Below are 17,063 nucleotides of genomic sequence, written 5' to 3'. Positions count from 1 at the left end.
CCGGCCAGATAAAATACACAGTGCCCAGTCACATCTGAATCGTGATGAACCACAAATTATCTGTAGTGCAGAGGTGTCCCAATGAGTTTTTTTCTTCTTAGTATATGTGTGTCCCATGCAATATTTAGGACATACTTATATTAAAAAAAAATAAAAATTGTTAGCGTAAGTAAATCCCATGCAATATTTGGGATGCATTAACTGCTTTTTAGTATATTCCATTTTCCAGATGGTAAAGTCAAGGCCCCAAGGCCCCAGGCCTCCATCTGATTTTCAAGAAGGGGTGCCCCCAGCCCAGGGACATCTGAATCGTGATGAACCACAAATTATCTGTAGTGCAGAGGTGTTCCAATGATTTCATTTTTTTTCTTTTTCTTTTTTTTAGTATATTTGTGTCCCATGCAATATTTAGGACATACTTATACTAAAAAAAAATAAAAATTGTTAGCATAAGTAAATTCCATGCAATATTTGGGATGCATTAACTGCTTTTTAATATGAGTATGTCCCGTGCATTATTTGGGACATACTTATTGTAACATATTATTTGTTGTTTAAGATTCAAATTTAACTGTTTTTGTGTGTGGGGGGAGGTGTTATTTTGTGTTTTGGCAACTCTGTCCCAATGCCCTGGAGTCCCCCCCAAGCCCCAGGCAGACACACCGCAGGAGGCAAATTTCAGGGACAGCACACAGCTCTCATGAAGGTGCAGCTGGTATTTCTCTGGCTTGCGGACGTGCAAGATCTCAACATTGCTGCTCTCCATGCCGACGGCCAGCCAGTCTTGGTTGGGGCAGTGGCCCAAGGAAAAAATCTGGGAGGGAAGAGGGAAGAGGTAGGGTCAAAACCCCTTGGGACAGTGGGAGGTGCCCAGAAGAAGGGGTGGGGGAGGGGAAAGTCCAACACTCTCCCACTGAGGCCCCTGCATGGAGTGCAGCTGGCCCAGGGCCTAGCAGCAGCAGGCAACTGCATGTCAAATCATTAATATTAATCAGCATTACATGGAACCCCGGGGCCTCACATCCATTATCTGCTTTGAACGCACAACAGCTCTGGGAGGGAGGGTGGGAGGGGCTGGTGGGGGAAGCCAGGCGAGGACAGTCGCTCCCCTTGAGCAGATGGTGGAAGGGAAGCTGAGGCCAAGTCTGGCTCAAAGTCACGAAGCAAGTCCAGCAAGTCTGTGAAGGGCCAGGCCTTCCGACTCGCAGCTTGGAACTTTCCCTACTGCCAACACCTCCTTTTATTTTGATTTGAAAGGACTTGGTGGCCTCATCACTCTGTGCCCCACCCCACACGAGGCACAGAGAGGAATAAGGCCCTGCTCCATCCTAAATCTCACAAAGTCTTACAAGTAAGACATGTTTGGAAAGAACTATAAATATATAGAGAGAAGACTGGAAGTTTTCACATGTTCTCTTCTGGCCACATAGAATGTTCCTGTATAGAGACAGGTGCCCACGTGGGATAGGAGACACTCACCATGGAATCCCTTGATGTGTATGTAACTCATCTAAGTTTTGGAGATAGAGGATGGACAACTATCCACCTGCACCCCTCATTTCCCTGCCAAGAAAACACTCAAGCTAAAAAGAAGGTAGAACAGAAAAGGTTGGGGAACATAAAGAGTTGGGGGCTTCAAGGAGGGGGGCAAATTTGATGGGGTTTGAAGGATGAGTAGGAGTTTACCAATTGGAGAGAGGAAGGGGAAGGCATCTCAGTCAGAGGGAACAATAAGTAAGGAGGACTAGAGGTGTCCCAGGACATGGTGTGTTTGAGATGAGAGAATGGAAGCCCTAAAGGACTGTCCCCTGAGCGGTGGGAGACAGGCTCTGGGGCCAGGGTATCTGAAGGCCTGTCTTTAATGGACTCTTTGCTCAGCCCTGAGAAGCCCCCTGATTCTGTCCAGCTCCTTCACCACATCGTTCAGCCTGGATTCCCACAGGGCCCTCAACAGAGACCTCTCTGTGCCCTGCTCCTATGTCAACCTCTACCTCTCCCCCAAGAGTCCTGAGGTGGGGGTGGTCAGAAGCTCTCAATAAGGTCAAAGGTTGAAGGCTGGGTGGAGAAACCAGTCATACAAGTAGAGACAAAGGAATGGGGGAATGGCTTGGCCAGAGCATCTGGGAAAATGATCTGAGGGTCTTAGCAGCCCTGCAGTGTAATATAAATCAGCTCCTTTGTGGTTCTCTGTGTCTGTCTCGGAGAATAAAGGGGAAAGCCTTGCCCTTGCTGCTTTGGCTCAGTGGATAGAGTGTCGGCCTGGGACTGAAGGGTCCCGGGGTTCAATTCCAGTCAGCGGCACATGCCCGGATTGCTGGCTCGATCCCCAATGGGGGGTGTGCAGGAGGCAGCCGATCGATGATTCTCTCTTGTCATTAATGTTTCTATCTCCCTCTCCCTTCCTCTCTGAAGTCAATAAAAATATATTAAGATGAAAAATAAAATAAAGGGGAAAGCCTGTATCTGAAGGGCAAGAAAGATGGACACAGGTAGCAGGCATTTGGTTCTGCTCCGAATCTGGAAGTGGGTGCCTCGGGGAGAGGAAAAGAGGCCAGATTCCTGGAGCGTCTACCCCCTCCCACTGGGCCCCTTCGGCACCTGGGAGCTGAAGTCATGCTGCTGCAGCTGGCGGCCCTCCCGCAGGTCCCAGCAACGCACGGTGTTGTCCAGGCCCCCCGTCCAGAGCCGAGTGCCATAGTCAGAAATGTCAATACAGCTGGCACCGTCCGTGTGGCCCTGGAACTGCCTGGAGGGAGAAGGGCCCGGCCATCCATCCTGGAGCTGGTGCTGCTCCAAGGCCACTCCTCTGCCCCAACAGCGTGAAAGGAAAGGAGGCGGGGGCTGGCCCAAGGTCCCATGGCACCCTCCACCCACCTGACCATGGTCTGGTTCTGCAGGTCCCACACCACGATGTTGCCATCGCTGCAGCAGGAAAAGCAGACCTTGGCGTCGGGGCTGACCGCCAGGGCGTAGCAGGCGGGGGCTGAGGAGGTCAGCTCGGCCTTGATGCGGGGGGTGGGCGCTGCCAGGTCCCAAATGGACAGAGTACTGGCCTCACCGCCCACGATAAGGCTCCGGCCATCCGGCAGTAGCTTACAGGAACGAATGTAATTGTCCCGGTTCTGGAGGAGAGAGAAACAAGGGTGTGGGGTTGACCCCCCCATGCCCCCTGGCCTCCAAGAGCCCAGCTGAAGAAGCTGCACCCCACCTCTGGTTAGCTTGAAAGTCCTGCCCCAGGTTGGCTTGTAAGCCCCACCCATTGGGCTAGAAGCTCCAACCCCACAGAATTTATAGCAGTTATGAACGTGATGTTCTTAAGCCACGCCCCATTGGACTTCAAGCTCCGCCCCTGATTGGCCTAAGTTCTACCCATAAGCTCCACCTCATTGGCCTAGAAGCCCCGCCCCTGATTTGCCTATAAACTCCACCCCATTGACTGATAATCCCTGCCCCTGCTTGGCCTGTAAGCGCCCCCCCTTCCTTGGTATATAAACCCCATACTGTTGGCCTTTGGCCGCAAGCCCCGCCCCCGTGCGTTACAAGCCCCGCCCCGCCTCACCAGGCAGTCCAGCTGGGCCACTGGTGTCTTGGCGCCAGGCTGGCCCACATCCCACACCTTCACGCAGCCCTTGCCTCCCGTGTACACGTGCTGCGTGGAGCCGCTGATGGTGACCGCGCAGACCACCTCGCCGTGCGCCAGTGTGTGCAGCTGCCGCGCGTGCCGTGGGATGCCTGCACCCACTAGCGCATCGGATGGGAAGGGCACTGGTTGCATCTGCCCGTCCGCAGACACGTGGAAGGAGTAGGCCCTGGACAGAAGATGGGCATGACGCTCGCCCCAGAGGGCATGGGGGAGGCCTCGGCACCCTCTCCCCGGAAGGCAGCACCGTGCCTCTGCTTGCCTGCTGCCCCGCCCCGCCTCATTTAGGCAAGGGAACCACAGGACCAAAGGGGATGTGAGAAGGTCGGTGTGGTACAAAAGGGAGAAAGGGCTCCAGGTGGTGGCCTGGTGCATGGTCAACAAACACTTAGTAAATGTTTTTCCACGAAGAGGTCTTGAGTTCCAGAGAATGCTGTCCAGCAATGACCACCAGCCACATGTGGCAAGTTAAATGCAAGTAAATTTAAAATTTCAGTTCCCTGGATGCACTGACCACATTTCAAGCGCTCAAAAGCCACAGGAAGCTGATGGCGATCAGAGTGGACAGCAGCAGGCAGAGAACGTTCCCTGACTGAAAGGTCTATGGATACGTGGTGCCAGGTCCTTCTCTGTGGGGGCCGCCCTGGACGCTGTGGGTATCGAGCAGCATCCCCACCCCGCCCACCAGAGGCTGGAGCATTTGGCTGTGATAACCAAACACATCACCAGATAGCATCGAATGTTCTGAAACAGGGGAGCAAAATGTACCCCTGTTGAGAACCACTGGTCTACACTTTCCTGGTTACCTACCTCTCTCCAGAGAGAAGAAAGAAGGGAGAAGGGAGCAGGTAGACCTGAGGTAGGTGGGAGCTCCCATTATCTTACAGAAGAGACTTTCTGCAGAGGCATCAAGACACCCCACCCCACCCCACCCCACCATGGAATGCCCTTGGAGGGAGCCCCCCCTGTACTCACGGCTTTCCCCCAGAGATGCTGGGCAGGGAGGAAGAGATGGATGACCCCCGGAGATGTGGATGAGATTCAAAAGCCATCTGTCAAAATGCCAAAGGGGGTGTCACAGGGTAGGTGACTCAAACTCGCATGTGCCCTCTCCCAGACCCTCCCTACTCTAGCCCCTGTGTATCAGAGGACCCCAATGTGTTTCTTAGCCCCTCCCCAAGAAAGCATAGAGGCCCTCTCCTCTCCCATACTACAGATGGCAGAGCGGAGGCTTTCACATGAGGGAACCCCAAGATCTCTGTCCAGGGAATCCTAGAGCCCCAGAATTGTAAGGAACCTAAAGAATCTTCCATCCAGTGCTCAGAACAGGAGTCTGCCAACGACAGCCCCCTGCTTGTTTTTGTAAATGAAAGTTTTATGGGCAGACAGCCACATTCGTTCATTTATATTTTGTCTACGGTGGCTTCTGAGCTATATAAAGGCAGAGTTGGATAGTTGTGACAGAGACCAACTGGTCTGCAAAGCCAAAAATATTTACTATCTGGCCCCTTACAGAAAACATCTGCTGACTCCTTTTCTTTTTTAATATATTTTTTTATTGATTTCAGAGAGGAAGGGAGGAGAGAGATAGAAACATCAATGAGAAAGAATCATTGATTGGCTGCCTCCTGCACACCCCGCACAGGGGATCAAGCCTGCAATCCAGGCATGTGCCCAGACTGGGAATTGAACCCTGATCTCCTGATTCATTGGTCAAAACTCAACCACTGAGCCACACCGGCTAGGCACTGATTCCTTTTCTATGGCATCTCTTGCAAGTGCCCACCCGGCCTCTGGCCTGGGTATCTACAGTGAAAGGCATTCTATTGCCTCTGGAGGCACCTTGATCCACTTGGGGAGGGCTCACTCCAGCAGTCATCTGTCCCAGTACTGCCTCTGCGGCCATGCGGACCCTGTCTGCTCCCTCCACTCCAGCTCAGGAGTCTCATGTCTCATTTCTTCAACTCCTCCTCATGGAAACTCACTTCCAGTTCACTCCCCAGGCTAGTCCTTCCTCTGCAAGCTGCCAGAATTGTCACTGGCCCTTAAATATCCAGGCTCAGCCCAGCTGGTGGAGCTCAGCGGTTGAGCATCGAGCCAGGAACCAAGAGGCCACTGGTTCAATTTCCGGTTGGGGCACATACCCAGGCTGTGGGCCCGAGCCCCTGTGGGGGGGGGCTGCCTCCTGATGATGTTTCTCTCTCATCGATGTTTCTCTCTCTCTCTCCTTCTCCCTTCCTCTCTAAAATCAATAAAAATATATTTTTTTTAAAAAATCAAGGCTAACAACTGACAGCATCTGCCAGGAGGTGGAACGGGACCCTCCCCTTTCATGGCTGGGGCTCTCCATCCCTCTTTACTGCAGCACAATCACAGCTGCTTTTCCAGTCACGTGTGCTGATTTGTATTAAGCTTGTGGAACTACTGAGACCCTCAGATTAGCTTTCTACACGTACTTGTCAAGTCGGGGCTCCCTTCCTTTCCCCAACTCCTGGTTTTCGTTGGATAACTGGTTTTCCCTCCCAGCCTCCAGCTTTTGGTCCCTGCTGACGTCTCCCACACTGAGGACTCACCATGGGGGAGCGTCCATATACCATAGAGCTACTGACTTGGGGGGACAGGTGGAGGCTGACGTAGGAGCTGGGCACAGAGAGGTCCCCATTAAGCGCACTGTGGGAGCCCAGGCTGAAGGACGCGGTGAAGGGACTGGGCAGGGCCAGAGGGCTCCTCAGGGCTGAGTGAGAAGAGACAAAGACAGGTCTTCAGACACCCTGGACCCAGATCCTGCCCCCCACTCGCTTGGGGTCAGGGCGCCAGCACTGTGACCTGCCATTCAGGGCTCCTGTGCTCTGTTCCAGCATTCACCACACCCTGTCGTATCTCCAGGCATTTACAAATGTGGTTCCCTCTGGCTGACATGCCTTTCCCTTCCCTTCTTCAGTTTCTGAACTTCTACTCATCCCTCAAAACCTAGACGCCATGTTTAACAACATTTCAGGAACATCCCCGAGCCTCTCCAGTCCACCCTAGCCTCCGACTTTGGGTCTCTCCTTCTACCCCAGGTGTATCACACGGGGCTGGGAGTTTTGGGGTCTGGGTCTCCTTGCCACCATCTGGGAGCTCCTTGTGGGCAAGTTCCAGGGCTGTTTTCTTTCTGAGACCCCGAAACCAGCACAGGCCTAGAAGAAGAGCACTGTCATCCCCATATTACTAACGGGGAACCTGAGGCTCAGAGAGCTTGGGTCCGTTCCCCAAGGTCATCCAGTTGGCAAGTGTCCAAGGCTGGCCTCAAACCCAAGCCTTTCTGACTCTAAAGCTTGTCTTTCCAGTGCACCAGGCTGAAGCCCCTGAGTACGTCTGGGTCTCAGTTTGCCCACCTTTCAAACGAAGACAACGAGAAAACCAAGGCCCAGAGCGAGGCAGCATCCAACTCAGAGTCATGAAAAGGATCGAGGCCATGCTAGGGCTGGCATCCAATCTCCTGCCTCCCTCACCCCCTACCACTTTCTAGAACCTCCCTCCCAGCGAGGAGACCCGCTCTGGCAGGCACCAGTGGGCGCTCACCAATGCTGTCCGTGGAAGGCGTTGGCTTGGCAGCGAGCTGGCGGAGGTGACTGGCCGAGCTGGGCCCGGGTGTGGACGCATCCTGGGGCGGGGAGGAGTCGCAGGACTTGGAGGCAGGGGTGCTGGCAGGAAGGTCATTCTGGGGAGAAAAGGCAGGACAGAACACCGCCAGGCACCTGGCACCTTGCAGGCCAAGGATCTGGTCAGAGATGGATGAGAAGAAGGAACAGGTAGACCTGGTAGGCCAGGGCTCATGGGAAGCGACCACACACGGCAGTGCAGCTCTGCAGTTGCAGACACTTTCAGACATGTACTCACCAGGAGAGGGGGCCCCACAGCGGATCCCCTAGGGGACACGTGAGTGTCTGCACACATTGGAACGCCAGGTGGGTACCTGGGCACACGCACGCACATGCATGGCAATGGGAACCAACACGCACATGCATGGTGAGAACCATGCATTCATATGGTAAGGTATGCAGTGTGGATACACAGTCAGGAACACCATGTAGACAGAATGGTGCAAGGTGGGCCCTCAAGCAAGGTCACACCCTGAGGAAGGGGGTGGGGAGAGACAGAGTTGGAGGCTGTCGGGGACAAGGAATGGGAAACTCCGGGAGGGGCCCGAGACACTGGAGACCACACAGCGTTCTCCCAGCGAAGGAACAGCACCCGGTGCTGGTGGGCTTTCCCTTCTCCCCATGGGGAGGGGGTACTCCTCACAGCTGTTCCTTCCACAGGAACGCGAGAGAAGAGGGAGGCCGGACCTCCACACGGGAGCACGCGGGCGTCTCTCCTGCCTGCCATGACCAACCTCGCCTCTTAAGAGACTGATTCACAGCTTTGTCTTGTGTCCCTTACATCTTATCTTCCCATCACAAAATGACATGTATTGTCACACGCACACACCCACGAGAGGGAGTGGACGGGGACAGCATGGTGACGGGGGCCTCTCCATTAGAACAGAGCTGCTCCTCCCCCTCTCTGGTCTCTTGAGAAGCAAAGTGAGCCCTAACCTTGACGGTTGCCATAGCAACCTGCTGGGAGGGTAAGCCTAGAAACTGAAGCAATCTCCCAAGTAAGTTCAGGGCAAGGGTCTAGGGGAGACCTGGGGGAGGGAGAGGGACAAATAGAGCTGAATTAAGAATTCCTTGGGGGTGCCTGGTGGGGTAGCTCAGTTGGTGAGAACAGCTTCCTGAAACACCAAGGTGGCAGGTTCGATCCCTGGCCAGGGCACATACACAAATCAACCAGTGAATGCCTAAATAAGTGGAACAACAAATTGCTATTTCTCTCTCTCTCATCAGTCAATAAAAATGTTTTTGAAAATTCCCCCCAGGGGTGTATGTAATCTTAGGCGGTCCTATACTGGCATTAAACCTGGGAGAGGCAAGGAGAAAGTTGTTGATGTGGATCCTGGTTCCTGGTGGGGACAGCATTTCAGGTTGGGGCTGGTGTGTCTTCATTGCCTCTCAAAGGCCTTACCACTCGCAGGGCTGAAGTCTGCCTTGTGGCTGGTCCATTCTACAGTCTCACTGTTTATTTTCAGAGCATTTCCTATTTATTGCAAGCGATACCTGACTTCCCCATAAGATGGTGAGTTGCCTCTTAATATGTATTTACAAAGTTAACTTACAACGTTGCCTTTTAATGTTTATTTAGGTGCAACAGAATGAGTCCACTTGAAAAAAAAATTACCTAAATAGGGTAGAGGGGGTTTTAGGAAGGTGGCCAAATAATCTGGAGGGGAATGCTGGACACACCAGTCTGGCCAATTTTTCCTCTCCTCGAGTCAAATGGGTAGTATCTGTTTCCAGGCCCTCAGGGTGAACAAAGTGAGTTTCAAGGCCTCCCCTACTTCTTACCAGAACGAGCTCCTTGGTTCTGGGGAGCGGTGAGCTGAGGCTGGAGGCCAAGGAGGCTGGGCTTTCCACAAGGTCCCGACGGGCAGGGACGCAGATGGGCGCCTTTCCACATGGGGTGGTAGTTGGGCTGGGGGGCTCAGAGGGTTGGTCCTAAGTTTGAGGTGATGTTGAGTGGGTGAGAAAGAGAGCCTCTCTCTTTACCCCTCCTGAACCCAACCCCAACCTCTAGACAGGGCACCTGCAACCCACCTTGGGAGGATTATGAAACCTCCCTGTGCCTCAGTTTACTCATCTGTAAAAGGGTTTAGTGTTGGGACCTACTCTAGAAGCACAAACAGCAAGGACTTATAAAGGCTCGGTGTTGTTTTCCCCACTGGACAGATGGGGAAAGAAGCAGCCGGGAAAGGGGCCACACTCCTCCAAAGACACACAGTGAGCCAGCGCTTGAAGCCTCTTCTGCAGTCCATCTTGGGAGGATTATGAAACCTCCCTGTGCCTCAGTTTACTCATCTGTAAAAGGGTTTAGTGTTGGGACCTACTCTAGAAGCACAAAGAGCAAGGACTTATAAAGGCTTGGTGTTGTTTTCCCCACTGGACAGATGGGGAAAGCAGCAGCCGGGAAAGGGGCAACACTCCTCCAGTCAAACAGTGAGCCAGCGCTTGAAGCCACTTCTGCAGTCCATCCCCAGTGTGCCCTGGGCCTCAGTTTCCCCACTGTGCTATGGAGAAGGTGTCCACCTGAAGTGACCGATAGCCCCTACTTCCCTTGGCCCCAGACATCCCACAGAGAGGGGACCAGTAATTCCCCCCCACACCCAACTCCAAAACCCACCACTTGCTCTGTGTCCAGACCTAGTTCCCTGCCTCTGAGTCCTGGAGTCGAAGAGTCAGAACCTCAACTCACCTCATCCACCACCAGGTTATAATCACTCTTGTCCTCGTCGCTCTCCTGGGGGGACATGGAGAGAGAGCTCACCCTGCCAGGCCCCTGCCTCCACACCCGCTTCCATCACTCGGGAAGGGGAGCATGCATCCAGCAGGCCCTGGGTTGGATAGGAATTCTGGGGCTACAGCAGCCCATTGGCTTGGTTCAGAGGCGAAGATGCATTTGCTCAGTGCAAGGGAGGGTTTGAGGTAAGGGGGTGAAGGGAGTGGGTCTCTCCTAGAGAAGGACGAGGGAGACAGCGCTGAATGCCCAAGCCTTGCGGTGTTGCCGTTTATTTCCGCGCAACAGAATGACGCCTGAGTGACTCCCAGTCCTCCCTGACCTCATTCCTCCTCTGTGCAATGGGAGGAGAGCCAGAGACCAGGAGTATCCATACTTCCCTCTCACTCATCCATCTGTGCCCCATCCCCATGGCCCCAGCACAGACCTCATCCCCTCCTTGGTCTCCTGGCCTGCAACCTTGCCCCTTCCAAGTAGCCTTCCAAGCTAGCCCCAGAGAGATGTTCTTAAAACCTGTTCCCACATCTGCTCTATATCCTCATAGGGCTCCCAATGGCCCCCGGAGAAACACATGTTGGGCTGCCCTCTGGTTTGGCTAGAAACCAAGGGAAGACCAAAGGTTGCAGCCTGAAGGCCACATCTGCCCAGCGGGTGGGTTTTCTTTGTCCTCCTAATGTCCAGTTTTCTTCTTTAACACAAAATTAGGCCCTAACCGGTTTGACCCAGTGGATAGAGCTTTGTCCTGCGGACCAAAGGGTCCCGGGTTCTATTCCTGTCAAGGGCACATACCTCGGTTGCAGGCTCCTCCCTGGCCCAGACCCTGGTTGGGACTCAACCTGGTGCAGGAGGCAACCAATCGATATGCTTCTCTCACATCAATATTTCTCTCTGTCTTTCCCTCTCTCTTCTACTTTCTCTAAAAATCAATGGAAAAATATCCTCCAGTGAGGATTAAAAAAAAAAAAAGATTAAAGGCGTCTTTTAAAAAAAGATTAAAAGCTTCTCTGAGAAAGAGTGGCCGACACTGGGCTCAGTAGTCAGCCAGGACCAAGTCACAGCTGCCCCTCTAGATGGGACAAATGCCCCCCATCTGGCCACTGTCCCAAGCCTCACTTTCAACATGACCCCTGGGGCACTAGAGCTTGAAACTACAGGAGCAGCAATTGCTCTGACAATGAGAGAGGAGGTCCCAGCCCTCCAGGGAGGGGGTCAGGGACAGCTCCCTGCAGAAGAGTACAGTGATTTTTGTGCCTGAGAGGCAGAGGGAAAGAGGTTCTGGGGGTAGGAAACAGCTAGAGCAGAAGCCAGGAGGTGGGAAAATAGTGCATGGTTCAGAGGCTACAGGGACTTAAGCGACTAAAGGATTAAGCCTGACTCCACAGGGTCTCTTCTGATTGGCCAGTGTTCCGTGAGCAATGGGGAGTTATGGAAGGCTCTGGAGTGAGAGTCATGGGCAGAACTGGGCTCTGGAAGGCTCCAAGGGGTGGGGCTTGGGGCAGGTCAAGGGCACGCATGCCCACCCCAGTCTTCCTCTCGCCCCGACTCACATAAGGTCCCGACAGATCTTTTTCCTCAGCTTGCTGCTTCCCGTTGCCGCCCAGGCCGCCTGGTCGCTCTTCTTCCACCACGCTCTCAGGGGGCGAGGGGGATGCACTCTGCAGAGAGAGGAGCCAGGCAGGAAGAAGATCAGGGTCCCGGGCCCCCATCCTGCATCCCCACACGAATACAAAGCAAATGTTATATAAGAGGGCAAGTCCCCGGATAACCCTCCACTTACCCTGCTCGGAGCTCTCTCCACTGGCGGGTTGGGGGCCAAGGAGAGAGAGAGAAGGAAAAAGAAGGAGGGTTTCATCTCCCATGGTACCAGACATGGCACAGCCCTCTGCAGGGTATAAATCCCTCTTCCCAGCTCAAACTCTCCCTTCTCCTGCCAACACCACTACAGAGTGGGTTATCCCTTCCACATACCAGTCAGATAAATGCCCAGAGAGGGTTAGTAACTTGCCCAAGGACACACAGTCAGTTGGAAGGAAAGGGGCCCTGCAGCCCCCTCACACTTATATGAGTTTGATGCTCTGGGCAGGGTGGTCTGCCAGTCCTCCCCCAACCACCACAACCCCTGGCCAATGCTACCCTGCCCCCTCCACTTACCTCTGGACCCCTCAGCCTCCACACCTGCCCGGTCCTCCTTCGTAGCCGTGGCCAGCTGAGCCTGGGCAGCCAGTGCTCCGGACAGGGCCAGCAGCCCCGTGGCACTGCCACCCACCAGCCCAGATGGGCGAGGAGTGAGGGGCACAGGGGGGATGTGGTGGGACAGTGGCTGGAGCTGCTGCTGCTAGAGAGGAGGAGGGGTGGGCCAGGGGCAGGTGGGGTGTTCGGGTGCCCAGTAATACCCCTGGCCCAAGAGGTTGCGGAGTGGGGACAAGGTCCACCAAGACCAGCTGCCCACACAGCACCCCCAACTTTAGCACCTACTGGTGCAGGGACCTGGGGTAGGGTCTCCCCAGGACAGGGCAGGGGCCAGGATGACTCACCCCAATGAGGCTGTTCAGCTCCCCCACAGTCACCTGCTTGGCACGCTCCATGGCCTGTAGCACCTGCTGTTGATGCTGGGAGGTGGGGGACATGGAAAAGGGGTGCTCAGAACCCCCTGACCGCTTGGAAACCCCATCTGCCCAGGCAATTCCCTCTGTGGCCCGCTCTCCTCTACCACCCTCACCCACGGCATTTGCTTTTTCTCCTCTATCTGTCTCTTCTTTTTTAAAAAAATATCATGAAATAGAGAAAAAGAAACAAAGCATATAAATGCAATTAATACTAGTAATTATAAACCGGAGCTTATAAAGTGGGGTCTCCCCTTGGCACTGCTGACATGGGGGCCGGACCATTCTCTGGGGGGCCTGCCCTGGACACTGTGGAGTACTGAGCAGCATCCCTGACCCGCCCCCTCGATGCCAGGAGCCCCTCCAGGGCCAGTCACCGATGTCCCCAGACATTGCCCAGTGTCCCTGGGGCCCGATCACCTTCAGTAAAGAACCACTGTAGACGTCAGCACCGACAGACCAACCACCCAGATCGGAAAATACACCCTGGCAGCCCCTAGGAGGCCCCACGCACCCCACCCTCTTGTCCGGCCTCTCTTCCCTCCCCTCACCTTCCCACAAGAACTCTCTTGTTTTCTGTATAATGTTCCCACCTACGGCTGCCTTCCCAAATCTGCCTGAATTGGTCCACGTGGAACCATTTCATGTCTCAATCTGTGTTCTCTTTTGTGTCTGACTTCCTTCACTCAGCATGATGTGTGCAGCCTTATCCATGATGTGGCCGGGGGCTGTGCAGTGTTCAGCGTGCAGTGCAGTAGAACTTTCTGTGGTGCGGTGATTAAATGTTCTCTATCTGTGCTGTTGGATACAGAAACCATTGGCCACGTGTAGCCACTGAACACTTGAAGTGTGGCCGGTGCAACTTCCATTGTTTCCCTCTCTGTCTCTATGCGTTTGACTCCCTTAGGGGCCTCCTCTGAGTGGAATCCCATAGTATGTGTCCTTCTGCGTCTGGCTTATTTTACTGCGTGTAATGTAAGGGCTAACTTTTATTGGGAGCTCACTAGGCACCCAGCATCATCCTCAACACTCTTCTAAACTTCACCACAGAAGCACAGGGAGGACAAGCAACTTGCCCAAGGCCACAGCACGCAGCCGGAACTCGGACCCTGGTGCAGGGCTTGAGCCCCACTCCTCCCTCCCCCTCAGCCAGCCCACCTTCCATCCCTGAAGCCCATGCCCCAGCCAGTGCCCTGACCCCTAAGCCACTCTGCAGAAACACTGCCTGCGGCATCGGCATCCAACCCTGCCCACCCCCTCCGTGGTCTCCCAGCTTCCTCCCGCCGCCACAGGCCCACTCACCTCCTGAGTCAGGAACGGGACAATCTGAGCACAGATGCCACTGAGGCGCTTCACAATCTCGGCCTGGCAGGAAGCAATTGGGAGGGGCTTGGAGGGGGAGCCTCCACTGGGAGGCCCAGGCTTAGCCCTGGCCGAACCCACGTCCCTCTCTGGGGCTGCAGCCAGGTAGAGATCCTGGCACCACCCTCAGGGCAGGGCGTTGTGATGCGATAGAACAAGTAGGCATTTGCTCTCTGTGCCTAGCCCCTGGCAGAGAGCTCCTAAACCCTTGGGATTTCTGAGGGAAGGGGGGTATCTTTGGTTATCTGTAATAAGCCCCTTTCAACCGCACCTGAGTTTATTAAAGGGTTGCAACTTTTAGCCCCACCCCCTGACCTCCAGGGAGGGGAGAAAGCCTGGGATTGAGCCAGTCATCAATGGCCAATGCTCTGATCAATCCTGCCTGTGGAATGAGGCCTCTAGGTGGCAGGGGAGTGGGTACTTTCAGGCGCCTCCGGCCCAGAGGTGCCCAAGGGTCTGCTTTGGAGCTGGCCAAGCCGGGCACTGCCCTGGCTGAAGGGGCGGGTGATGAGATGAGTGGTTGGGGCCTGCCTTCTGCTGTGGGCTCTTGCCTGGGTCTCAACACACACCTCAGAGGGCGCTGACCCAACACCCCAGGTGTCAGAGACGCCAGCACCGGCACAGCACAGCGAAGCAATGGCGGCCACCAACAGCATCAGAGAGGAGGCCCCAGGAGCCAAGACCTCCAGCCAGAGACACAGGTCAGGCCGCACAGCCAGAGCCTGGAACGGGCCTCCCAGCAACTCTGCGGCTCCTGGGCCACCCCTCCCCCCAGGAGCCCCTAGTACTACTGCTGAAACGCCTCAGTGGTTTTAAGCAGACGGCCAGGGCCTGGCCCCATGGCACCACTGGCTCCCGGAAAAACCCAGTTTCCCAGCCGGGAGCAATAGGCACAACTCATTTACCAAGGGCAACTGCTGGGAGACGACACCCAGACCCTGGGCAGCCTTCACCTCCCTCCCAACTGTGTTCTCAACTTCCACGGTCCACATGGGCTGGCCCCCAAACCCCCTCTGCCCCTCAGGGTCAGAGCCAGGCCCCGGCAGGCTGGAAACGGGCAGCCTGCTGCCCTGCTCCTGCTGTGATACTACCAGACCCAGGGCCCCCCTTCTTCCCCCTGCCCGCCGCTCTGGGTCCGGTTGGCTTCACCCTGCTCCTCAGTCTCCTGGCCTCTGCCATGTACCCCGCAGGCTCTTGGCAGTATGGCTGGCCCCTCCGGACCTCGCTCTGCAGGACAAGGTGAGAGCTGCCGTCTGCCCAAACGAAGTTCTCTGGCCTGCCTCTTCCCGCTACCCTCAGGGGCAGGCGGCCCCTCCCTGTGACCTCCAAGGCTCTGAGCCATCACTCAGGGTTGCTGGCCCTCAGCCCCCACTGACAGTGGGCTCCTCTTCCAGGGTCAGGCAGCTGCTGTCCTTTCTTGGCCTTGGGCAGAGTGGGCCCCACCCCTGGGCCCAGCTTAGTGTTCTGCCTGAGGACCCAGCACCTCTAGTCTCTAATTGCTCGTTGGGCTGAGTTGGGGACCCAGGGATCCCTGGAACACGTGCAGATTAAAAACTCTGATTTTTTTTTCTTCCTCACCCGAGGATATGCTTTTAAAATTTTTTATTTGAGAAAGAGGGGGAGAGATAGAGAGATAGAGATAGAGATAGAGATAGAGAGAGAGAGAGAGAGAGAGACATCGATCGGTTGCCTCCCATAAGCGCCCTGACCGGGAATTGAACCCACCATCTTTTGGTGTACTGGATGATGCTCCAACCAACTGAGCCACAGTGGCCAGGAAAAGCTTTGAAGTTTTTAAAAAGAAAAAAACAAACTCTAAAATACAGGGTATAGAGAGCTTTCGGGTGAGTGAGCACACAGGTGCTGGGAGGGTGGTGCCCTGGGGAGGGCCTGGAAGCTTCTAGCCCTTTCCCCATACCTTACCCTCTGCATCTGTCCACCCAGCTGTTCCTGAGTTATAACCTTTATAATGAACTCCTAATAGTAAGTAAGAACTTTCCTGAGTTCTGTGAGCCATTTTAGCAAATTATTGAACCCATGTAAGGAGTTGTGGGAAACCCCCCCCCCCAATTTATAGCCAATTGGTAATGGTGGCCCAGACTTGCAATTGGTGTCTGAAGAGGGGACTGAGCCCTGAACCTGTGGGGTCTGCACTAACTCTGGGCAGAGAGTGTCAGAATGGAGCTGAACTGCAGGACATCCCGCTGGTGTTGAAGTTGGAGAATCGGTTGGTGTGGGGGAAACCCACACTTCGTGTTGGAAATACAGAGCAGATAGAAAACAGAGGGGCTTTACTTGTAGGATTCATCTGGGACCAGGTCTGGGCTGGGGGTGCCTCATTAAGGCTGAACAGAGGGGACTCCTTGTGGATGCGGAAGGGGTGGCTATGGCATATCCAAGGGTGTGTGCAGTCAGCCTGTGCTTTGCGTCTGCTAGGTTATAGGGATGCTAATGTGCTGTGTGTCAAGGGTGGGAGTGTTCCGAGGCCTGAGTCCTACCCTGTGCCTGCCACCCCATAAGGGGGTCTATTTCATACACCTCTGGGACCACATCATGCTCCAGAAAGACACTTTCCCTCCCACCCACCCCAGAACCAGCAGAGCCCACACATACCTGAAAAAGTATGCCAGGGCAGACACCCCCAGCACCCTACATTCCTAGCCCACCTACTCAGAAGACCCAGTACTAGGCTCCACCCAGTAACTCTAATATTCTGACGGACAGAATCTAAGATTCCATCCACCTTAGAATCTCCATCCTATTAGAAGCCATCAAAGAACTCTCAGTTCAGGCTCAGAATCTTGGGGTTAATCTTGGACAACTGAAGTCAATTTCAGAACCTTTGGTTCTAACTCAGAACCTTGAGATCACTCTTAGAGGTAGGTGTAGGCCAGTCTCAGAACCTCAGAGCACTAGAGTCCATCTCAGACCCTTCGAAACGGCAAACGAAGCCCAGACCAAGTAACTCAGTTGGTTAGATATGTCAAACTTGTGGGTTCCATTCTGGGTTCAGTTCCCCATCAGGGAACATACAGGAAGCAACCAATGAATGCATAAATAAGTGGAACAACAAATCAATGTCT

The 17,063-nt window shown here is 54.4% G+C and overlaps 1 protein-coding gene and 1 pseudogene across 1 annotated transcript in view; one reads left to right on the top strand and one right to left on the bottom strand.

Annotated features, from left to right (window-relative positions):
• Positions 1-17,063, bottom strand: part of TLE2 (transducin-like enhancer of split 2) — a 37,265-nt gene that overhangs the window by 2,069 nt on the left and 18,133 nt on the right. The window contains 14 exon segments of the mRNA XM_014533694.1: positions 664-814; positions 2,599-2,746; positions 2,875-3,122; positions 3,560-3,809; positions 4,616-4,692; positions 6,214-6,374; positions 7,205-7,343; positions 9,070-9,219; positions 9,974-10,018; positions 11,563-11,670; positions 11,793-11,812; positions 12,167-12,350; positions 12,550-12,624; positions 13,921-13,983. Of these exon segments, the coding sequence (XP_014389180.1) occupies positions 664-814; positions 2,599-2,746; positions 2,875-3,122; positions 3,560-3,809; positions 4,616-4,692; positions 6,214-6,374; positions 7,205-7,343; positions 9,070-9,219; positions 9,974-10,018; positions 11,563-11,670; positions 11,793-11,812; positions 12,167-12,350; positions 12,550-12,624; positions 13,921-13,983 (1,819 nt within the window).
• On the top strand, positions 14,337-15,585 carry LOC102241701 (annotated as a pseudogene).

The sequence above is a fragment of the Myotis brandtii genome, unplaced genomic scaffold (assembly GCF_000412655.1).
Source record: "Myotis brandtii unplaced genomic scaffold, ASM41265v1 scaffold122, whole genome shotgun sequence".
Classification (NCBI taxonomy): Eukaryota; Metazoa; Chordata; class Mammalia; order Chiroptera; family Vespertilionidae; genus Myotis; species Myotis brandtii.
Note: the sequence above shows the minus strand (reverse complement) of the source record. Positions and strands in the feature narration are given on the sequence as shown.